Here is a 9589-nt window from a genome sequence, read left to right on the forward strand (position 1 = left end):
AGTGAATGCCGAGCCCTTTGCTCGGGTGTGTGAGCCTGGCGGGGAGCAGCCCCGGGGGTGAGGGACGTGTCTCCCCCGGGACCCCAGCCAGGGCTTTACAGCCCGGCTCCAAAGGGCGCTGCCGGCGGGACGGGCTGCGGTGACGGCCGGGATGCCACGGCAGAGCACCGGGCACCCGCGGTCCCGGGATCCCTGCCGCTCTCCTGGCCTCAAAGCAGGGGAGCGAGACCCCCGCCTGAAATGGCCGCCGGTGCCCGGCGTGGAGCAGCTGCCCGGGGCAGGGGGCAAGGAAGCCGTGCTTGGGGGAACTGAGGGGGGGGTCTTCACCCTGGTACCCCCCGGGGTAGGATCAGAAAGTGTCCCACGGCTGGGGACAGCCCGGCCATCGCTCGGGCCGTGTGGGGATGTCACTCGTGTCCCAGCATGGACACAGGCTTGGGCTCCCCACCCGCCCACAGAGCCCCTTCCCCTCCAAAATGGGGGGGGGGGGGTGTCGGGGTCAGCGCGGGTGTCGGTCCCCATGGCCACGCTGGGGTGGGGGCGTGACACGAGTGGGGTGGGTGGGTGTGTGACACGAGTGGGGACGTGGAGGGGCACGTCTGTGGCTGGGACGCGGAGGGGCGGCACTGGGGGGGGACGCGGGGGGGTCTCGGGGCCGGGGACGCCGCTGGCGCTGCCCGAGGCAGCGGTGACATTTCCCATCAGGCACCGCAAAGGGCACCCCCACGGCCAGGCTGGAGGGGGCCTTCGCTTCCCGCTCAGGCAGCGCCACTGCCACCCGCGCCGGCAAGGAGGGGGGCCTTCGGGAGGCCGGAAGCGGCAGCGCGACGCATGCGCACTCCTTTTCGCTCTTGGGCCCGCAGCCGCCGCCACGGTGAGGCCGCGCTCTGGGCCCGTATCGGTCTCGCATCGGCGCCATCCCGGGGCGGCGTCCTGGGGGCCGCTGCTTGGCAGTGGTGGGGAGCCCTCGCCCGGCCCCCCGCGGGGGGATTTCCGGGATGGGAGGGGATCTAGGCCCGAGTTTGCGGGGCGGGAGGGACCGGGGGGGCACTAGGCCGCGGGGAGGTCCCGTTACCGCGGGGCCAGGCCTCAAGCTGGAGGGCCCTGGGGTGGAGCGGCTGCCCCAGGCTCCCCCCCGCAGGCTGTAGGGGCAGTTCCCTTCAGTTCCCGGCGGTGGGACTGGGGCATTCCACTCCGAGAGGCTCCCGTGGTGGAGGTCCGGGACGGGCCGCGGGCTCTGCCCTGCTCGGGGCCGGCGCGGCGCTACGGCTGGCGAGGGTGCTCTGCCGCTCAGCAGCTGCGTGCGTGCTGCAGTGCCCCGAGTACGGCGAGCTCTGCGGTTCCCCGCTGCTTGGGCCAGAGCGTCCCATTCCTGGGCCCGACGTGTCGGGAAGCATCGCCCGGAGTCGAGCGTCCCCTCGTTGGGGTGCGATGGCAGCAGCGCGGCTCCGGTGCGGGCTTATGGGCCTCGGGTGCGCTCCTGTGCTGCCAGGATCAGCTCCCGGCTCTGAGGAGGGAGTGCGAGAGGCTTCCTCGGCTCCCGAATCAAGTGTGAATTAACAGCAGCAGCACAAGTGTTCTCAGGCCCCTGGCACTGGTGGTAGAGCCGAAAGGTGCCTTTATGCTGAGCTGTGCCTCTGCCCCGCCTGTGTCAACCCTTGTTTCTTGTTTTCACTGGCATCAGCTAGTTTACAGTCTTTACTATGGTGATGTGAGTTAATGTTAATGATCAAAAGTTTGGACTGCTCACTTTTCCTTCACAGGAAAGCAATGGGAAGGGATGCCCAGCAGCTCAGGTGTTGAAAAGTAGTTCAGAAAGTTCTTCTAGGAGAGAGGAACCTGGGGGGTGTAACTTAAGTGTTAGGCTTTTTGTACAAACCAGCACTGTTGTTATTTTATTACTTCTGGTAGACTCCCGAATGCATCTGTTTTAAATCACCTGTATTTACCATCTGCTGCTTACCTCTTATTTAGATGTTGATGCCCAAGAAGAACCGAATTGCCATCTACGAACTCCTTTTTAAGGAGGGAGTGATGGTGGCCAAGAAAGATGTCCACATGCCAAAGCACCCCGAGCTTGTTGACAAGAACGTGCCCAACCTCCACGTCATGAAAGCCATGCAGGTACGGAGGCGAGGGCCGGGCTGCCAGCCAGCTGGGGTCTGGGCACACGAGATTGTTGTGTGCTTTTGAATAAACATCGTCAGCTGTTATCAAATAAACGTTGCCTTGCATTTGCCATTTCTTTCATGTTACAGTTATTTTCCCATTTTCCTGATTTTTGCTATGTCCTCTTTGAGTTATTGTTCCCCACAGACTGTAGAAGGTTATTCTTTTGTGGATCCACATCTCTAGCTCCATTTTTGAAGCTATGATACCTCTGTGCGGAGTAGCCTTGTATTTTCTCGCAGAATGGGAATGATGCTGTAATTTTGTCCTGCGCATGTGAACTTTTATCTGTTCCTAAATTTCTATTCCCTATGTAACCCTAGTAAGCTCTTGTGTTCATAAAAGCATCTGGTGAGGGTATTGATCAGAGATGTTGAATGATGATAAGGATCATCTCTCTCTAGTCTCTGAAATCCCGTGGTTATGTGAAAGAGCAGTTTGCATGGAGGCATTTCTACTGGTATCTGACCAATGAGGGCATCCAGTACCTGCGTGATTACCTTCACCTCCCCCCCGAGATCGTCCCCGCAACCTTGCGCCGGAGCCGCCCGGAGACTGGCAGACCACGGCCCAAAGGTAAGCGGTGGTTGAGAGGTGACGGCCGAGTCAGCAGGAGGAAGCAGGGCACGAAGTTAAGCATGTTTGCGCAGGTGTGGTGGACAGTCAGCTGAATGTCAGCTTCCGGCACGGACTGGTGTGAGTTGCTGTGATTTTTGGATGTATAAACATGAGTAGACCAAGGAGATGTGTGTAGGTTTATTGCTTTTGTATTTGGCACTAGTTTGATGGCTGCTGGCCTACTGAAAAGTTGCAGAGGGCTAAAGAAAGACTGACTGGGAGAAACGCTTCGAGTGTGGGACTTGGCCTTCTCTGGTAACGCAGGTGCCTGGAATTGCTGAGGGCAGGCATGCTGAAACCGCATGCTGTGGATTGAGGTACCAGTTGGTGCCCAGACATGGCTGAGGTCTGAGATGGAGGATGTCTGTAGCTGCCAGGGCTTTTCAAAAACTGTTCTTGTCTTCTGGGAAGAGCCTGCTGCAGTTCTTCCTCAGGAAGATGGTGTGTGTGGTGCTGGTCTAGTCCAGCAGGTATAGAGAACCTTGTCTCTGGCTGAGTTATCCTTAGAACAACTACCTGGGAGGCTGTTGAATGAAAGTTGAGTGGCCTTGGCTAGGATTGCTGAGATAGGGAGCAAACTTGAATTCAGGTGTAGCACGCGGGCACAGGATTCGATGGCTAAAAGCAAAAGCTAAGCTTGGGTGCTGGCTGTGCTTCACATGGGGGTTCAGCTGTGGTACCTGCGGTCAAGTTGGATAACCACAGTTCTGGCTTTATCACGTGCGCTTAACACGCTGTTAAGCAAGTCAGATTATTAAAGCTGCCTTTGCTTTTTTTAAAGATTTACAACAAATACATGTGGTATGTTGGGCTCATTATTCTGATTTTTTTCTTGGGAGGGTTTTCATGCCCCAAAGTGAAGGAGATGCTGGTCATGCAAACATATGTGCTGCTGATGCTGACCTCTCAGATGGCCCACAGCTGCCTCTGCACAGGTGCCTCCCTACAAAATGTGTTATAGACCCACCTGCAGATGGCTGAAACGTATTTCCAGAAGGTATTATTCTCTGGTTGCAAATAGCAATGTTAAATAATAAAGTTTGCAGACCTGCCTCTCTAGTCCACGCAAGGCAGAAGCTACGCTTTTTCCTTGTGGGTGCTTGGTGTTGGCCTGTGAATGTCTTGTGAACCATTTTGATAGCCTTTGTGGTGAGCAAAGTCATATAATAGTGCAGTATAAATAAAGTTGAGGTGAATGTGCTGAAGCCACCATGCCCCTCGGTTCAGTTCTGAAAAGGTTACTGTGTTCCAAGCTAATAATTCAGAATGAGAAGGATAGTCATATTGCTTGTATGTATTTGGAAATGCTCTGCAAAATCCCTTCTGGTTGGTTTTCCTGGTTTCTGGTCTAGTAGTAGAGAAGAAACACCACAGTGTAGAACGCAGATTGTAGAATTGCCCAGAAGATCTTTGGGGAGATAAAAACTTCTGGAAACTTAGAAGGGAGAAAGTTACTGCAGCTGTGGTCGGCAGAACAGCATTGCCTGGTCTCTCAGGGCAAGAAATGGTTTCTTCTCCCTCAAGGCAGGACATGGTGGGTCTTCTGCCTTGTGTGGAGTTGCCTCTCGTGTTTACCAAGAATAATGTTACAGATGCTGTCCTGCCCTTAAACCAGATCTTGCTCTGTGAAAGAGGAGTCCTGCATGACAAAGCTCTTTCTGGTAGATGGTAGGAGTCCACTCTTCCTGCTTGTGAGCTGCATCACATCCCATCGCTAAGGACTGGGGACGGCGGCTGTGGGGTGCTGAGGAGTTCACCTGCATCTCCTGCAGCTTGTTTTTTAGCCTAACAAAACTGTAGCATCATCTGCTTCAAAGGAAAGAATTGCATTGAAACTGGGAAGATGATGGTTTCCTTGATCTCTGAGTAGCATTGGATGTTATCAAATTTATTCTTTAGATGCTGTGTTTATCCAGCAAGCTGAAGAAACTGCATATGTAATGGGAGGGTGGGGCTTACAGTTCCTGGCTAAAATGTGTTCAGGGTTTCTGTGGTGAGGAAGCTTCACTTTGCAGCATCACAGCCCTTTTCAGTGCAGTGCCAGTGTCCTCATTCAGTCCGCACCTTGGCAGGGTTAGCTGGTAGGGCTGCACAAATTGTCAGTTTCTGTGCTGTTTTTCTGTGGATTACCTGCCTTAGGCTGCAGCAGACTAGGAGTCGCAGAGATGTGTGTGGATGGTGGTGCAGAATCCAAGCTTATGTGTCTTGCTTGACCTCTTGGGGTTTTGGTGCCTTTTCTGGTACTTTTGTGCAGTGCTACTGACTTTCTCAAGTAAGGCTTGGTACAAAAGCTGGAACAGTTAGTCTAAAGCAGGTTTTGGACTACTGTGTATTTGATATTTGAAGTTTGTGTCTCTGTTACAGATGTAATTGAACTGTTAGAAATTAAGGCTGGACAGATATAAAGTTTAAAAAAAAATAAATCCGTTGGCTAGAGGATATAATGGTTTAACCTGACAGAAGGGAAGAACGTAGTAGCACTTGTAGGATAAGTTAATCTGTTTGCACATCAGTGGGTAGTGTTTCTCTTTGTAATAAAAGCATCTATTTTAAGAACTGGTTTTTGTATGAGAAAACTAGTGCCTGTAGTATAAATCAAGCCTGTAGAAGTGCGTGATTCGTGTTTTCCTGCAGCGTGCTTGAGACTGCTAGTAGTACACTGTGGTGCATCAGGCAGCAACTTCCCTTAAATGTGTCTTACTGCCTGGGCATGAAGACCTTGGCCTGGTGCTGTGGGAGCATATTTCATCTTTGATGCTCAGGGCGAACCCCGTAAGAGTGGCGCAAAGGCTGGCAGTTCCACCACATCTGTTTCTTTCCTGCAAGTGTTCTGTCTGATATTAATCTGCTGTTACATAGATAATCTGCTCTTAATTTTATTAATCTATTCCATTGTGGAGGTTTTGTGATACTGATAGTGTAGCTGTATTTTAGGTTGGGATCAGCATGTCATGCAGTTGGTGACTTAGCTACGAACAAGCTTGTCAGACATGACAAGATTCCCTGTATTTCTGATTTTTTTTTTATTGTTGATTTTTGGCTCTTGTTTGAAGGCCAGGAGACTGTTGAGATGATGCTGTAAATCCACTTTTCACATTATTTAACTTCAACCCAAGCACAAGCTGGTGCACTTAAGTAGATTTCACCCTTAAAGTGATGTTTTCCTTGTATCACTTTTTTGTTCGGGTTTATATGCACTGAGCTGTCTAAGGTGCAGCTCTGCTGTTAGATGTAATGCTTAACTGGAGGGCTTTTTTCCGCCTTGAGGTGCAGGGTTACCCATGGAATGAGTTGTTTGTGTCCTGGGTAAGCAATGTATTTGATGTTGCTTTTTTCACTTTCAGGTCTGGAAGGTGAACGCCCTGCACGTCTTACTCGGGGAGAAGCTGACAGGGATACATACAGACGCAGTGCCGTTCCACGTGAGTGTCCGTCATGTTGCTGTATGAATATCAGGCCAACCTTGCTCTTTGGGAGAATTGTCTTCAGTGTTGGCCTCCTTTCAAGAAGAAAAGGGGAAAATTAGACTCTTGGCGTAGCTTAGGCATTTACGCAATAGAGTTCATCTGTATCTGCTGATGGATATGATTCTTTTCTTGAATCTTGTCAAGCTGGACTGTGGGATTTTCTCTGGGGTGGGTTCAGTAACTCTCCAACAGTCTCAATAATAGCTATTTCACTTTGCTGTATTTTGCCTCAGTTTTAGTCGTCTTTGATTGTAAACCTTTGATTCCAAGCAGGAGCGCGCTGTACTTGGGGAATGGATTCTTTGGTTAGTAACTCATTCTTCTCTCTCTCCAGCTGGCGCTGACAAGAAGGCTGAGGCTGGTGCTGGAGCAGCCACTGAATTCCAGTTTGTGAGTATTTGCGTACGAGATTTGCTGCCTTTATTGAGGGTTTGATTAGGAAAAAGCGGATAGGTCATATCGGCATGCTCTTCAGTGTGGTGCTTCTCAGGTATGCCAGCTGGGGTTAGGTATTTGGCTCTGACTGTGTAACAGAGGCTGGTGACTGTTACCCCTTACGCCCAGCTCGCTACATTCCTGTTGGGGAAACTACGTGATGGCCTTGCTGCTGTGACGGGAAGCCAGTGACACATTTGAAAAGCAAGCTGAGCTCTCTGGAGGAAATGCATGATTTTATACGTCAGAAATAGAAGAGTTTTAGACCTGATCCACAGAGCTGGCTAGGGTGGGTTGATTTTGTTCTTAGTATCACTCATCTGGTTAACCTGTGTCAGGTGGCTAGTCTCAAAACAGATCAGAGTTAGGCTATGCTTGGAGCAGGGGGTGCTTATCAAAGTAATGCAAAGTTGGGGAAAGAAGGCTAGCTCTTTTATGATGTTGGTGGTTCTTGCTGCTGTGTATTTGCTGCTGTCACTTGCTTAATATGGTGACTTCTAATGCTCTTCCTTTTCTGTTGCAGAGAGGTGGATTTGGTCGTGGACGTGGTCAGCCTCCTCAGTAGAACTTCCTGCTCGTGTTTTGTGTATAATAAAATAGGTGAAAATGCCACCTGGGTTGCATCATTGTGTTGTTTTTAAGTGCATAAATCTAGAGCTCACATAGCAGAGGTGACTCAAATCTTTGGCATGTGTAACAGCAGTAGTGGAATAACTTGTGATTAGAAAACAGGTTGTAGAAGAGGAACTTTGTAGGTTTGGTGGTTAGTGACGTAGGGTTTCGCTAGTGTGTAGAGGTGATTCTTATGGAGGAATGAGGAGCATTGGTTCATGGCAGTGCAGAAGCGCTGGAGGCAGTTTTTCTTCTCTGCCCAGGAAGACACTAATTTCTAGTAATTCCCAGTAATGCAGTAAAGCTGGGCTGAGAGACAATTCTATTTTGCAGACATAAAATTCGGCAAGTTCAGCTGTGTCAGCCTGAGGCCCTCTGTGAATCCGACACAGCCCATGTAGGCAGGTGAGCATTTCCTTTATTCCAGTTCTGAAATCACTGGGTTAATTAACTCTGGCTTAAGGAAGATGGGGTGTTTGTGACAGCACCTGCTGTCTGGAGCTGAGCAGAGCTGGGGCAGGGAGGTGCAGGCCGGGGTCCCCTGCAGTGTGCAGCCGACCAGTAGATGTCACTCGCCATCTAATGATGGGATAGTGCTAATTGGGAATGGGTTTCTGTAGCCTGGTAAATGGTATCTTGTTCAGGGCAGCCTTAATACCACAGAAGTGCTAGACACTAACCCAGGGAGAAGGTAGTTCATTCCAGTCCTGGTTTGGGGTGGGGGAAATGGTGGGCATGAGATTATTTATTAATTTATTTGTTTATTTCTGAAGGAGTTGGCACTGTAGGGAGAGACTAGGTGTTTCAAATCTTTGTTTTAACTGATCCATCTGCCTCCGTTGAAGTTTTTAGGTTATGATATAGCTAAACCTAATCCAGAGTAACCTGCTGAATCCCAGGTGACTGGATTTAACCAGAATGCACTTTACAGCCTAGCTTTTAATGGGAATATGCATTAATGAAGCTCTTTTTTTTTGTTTTTTTTGTTTTTTTTTTCCAACTTTGCTAGTGAGCCTCTGGGTTGTCCAGGTCTACTGGGGCTTTTTGTTCAAGTTTCTGCTTATTTTATCCTACAGTGTAGCGCTAATGTTTACACTTGCTACTATGCATTTATAGTTGTGATTCTGTTTGGGAAGCAGTGTTGTGTTCAGCAAAATGTTTAGCTTTATGCAAAATTAAGCAACTATTTCAGATCACTTGGAGTATTTCAGTGTGTAGCAATTGGTATGAAATGGTAAATATTTTCTTCTAAAAGAATATTTGACTCATTAAAGGGAAGATTTAGAGGGACGATCCAAATGAGCAAGTAAAAAATGCTTTTGTTCTGGAGTGAAAAACCCCAGTCTAAATAGACTCTTCCACAAGGGAAGTATTACCTCCACATTTTTAATCTGCTAGTCTCCTGACCCACCAGTCTGTCCAGCCTGGGACAGGAGCTCTGAGGCAGAGGACGGATCCCCTCCTCGCCCTCCAAGCTTTTCGGCATTCAGCCGCCTGAGCAGATGGATGGGGGTCTGAGAGGCACGGCTGTTAATGGTGTCTCCTTTCTGGATGGTGTTCCCTCTGGGTGCTGTCTAGTGGGATCCACACCTGGCAAAGAGCCTTTTATTCCACCCGTGCACGGAGTCAGAAGATGATAAAGGCTTCTTGGCTTTACCCTCTGTTTTCAACTCCTGTTGCGGAGCAGAGACAAAACGTGGCTGTCTTTGCAGCGGGGCGATGCTGATGTTAGCTGCTCCTGGGGTGCAATTTGGGGGCTTACAGGCTCAACTGTGAAATTGTGCCTTTAGGCTGAAGCCTAAAAATGCCCACGAAAGGGCCGTGGGAAGCAAGAAGCGGCTGCAATAGTGGGGGGGGGGCTGCAAGTGCCCCCCAATGAGGTGACTCCATGCTGGTGCCTCCCGGGCTGAGGCCACCCGGCTTGAAGACGACCCCCCCCCCGCTCCTCGCCGCGGGGTGCAGAGCCCCTGCCCCGCCGCCCCCCCCCCCTTTGTTCCGCTCCCGCCCGCGGGGTACAATGGGACCCCCGCAACCGCCCTCCGCCACTGGCGTAAGCCGCCGCCCCCCCGCCTTGCGTAAGATGGGCATTCTTCCCTCCCCGGCGTCTGCGCGCTTTGCGTAGAGCCGCTGTCAAAGCGGGGCCATGTGCGCGGCGGGCGCTGGGGGCCGGCTCTGCCCCGGCGCTTTTTGCGTAACTGCCAGGGAGCCCCAGCACGCAGCCGCCCGGCGGCTTACGAACAGCCGCCTTATTCTCGAAGGCGGCCTGCGCCGCGCCGCTGGCGCAGGGG

The 9589-nt window shown here is 51.2% G+C and overlaps 1 protein-coding gene across 2 annotated transcripts; it reads left to right on the plus strand.

The window, feature by feature from the left end:
• The first annotated feature begins 753 nt into the window (after nucleotides 1-753).
• Nucleotides 754-7301, plus strand: RPS10 (ribosomal protein S10). 2 transcript variants are annotated; one of them, XM_052815882.1, is made up of 6 exons: nucleotides 754-874; nucleotides 1975-2124; nucleotides 2574-2745; nucleotides 6132-6209; nucleotides 6589-6644; nucleotides 7213-7301. In XM_052815882.1, exons 2-6 carry the CDS (start codon nucleotides 1975-1977, stop codon nucleotides 7252-7254), a joined length of 498 nt encoding a protein of 165 aa, XP_052671842.1. In that variant the 5' UTR covers nucleotides 754-874; the 3' UTR covers nucleotides 7255-7301. The 2 variants fall into 2 exon arrangements, with proteins under 2 accessions (XP_052671842.1, XP_052671843.1); XM_052815883.1 differs by lacking the exon at nucleotides 754-874 and adding an exon at nucleotides 934-956.
• Nucleotides 7302-9589: the final 2288 nt, after the last annotated feature.

Source organism: Harpia harpyja, chromosome 19 (genome assembly GCF_026419915.1).
Source record: "Harpia harpyja isolate bHarHar1 chromosome 19, bHarHar1 primary haplotype, whole genome shotgun sequence".
NCBI lineage: Eukaryota > Metazoa > Chordata > Aves > Accipitriformes > Accipitridae > Harpia > Harpia harpyja.

Excerpts from the sequence above, each read along its gene's own strand:
- RPS10 (XM_052815882.1), top strand. The coding sequence starts at position 1,975 with ATGTTGATGCCCAAGAAGAACCGAATTGCCATCTACGAACTCCTTTTT. Across the intron at positions 2,746-6,131 it reads TGGCAGACCACGGCCCAAAG|GTCTGGAAGGTGAACGCCCT; the intron begins GTAAGCGGTGGT and ends TTTCACTTTCAG. Across the intron at positions 6,645-7,212 it reads CAGCCACTGAATTCCAGTTT|AGAGGTGGATTTGGTCGTGG; the intron begins GTGAGTATTTGC and ends TTTCTGTTGCAG.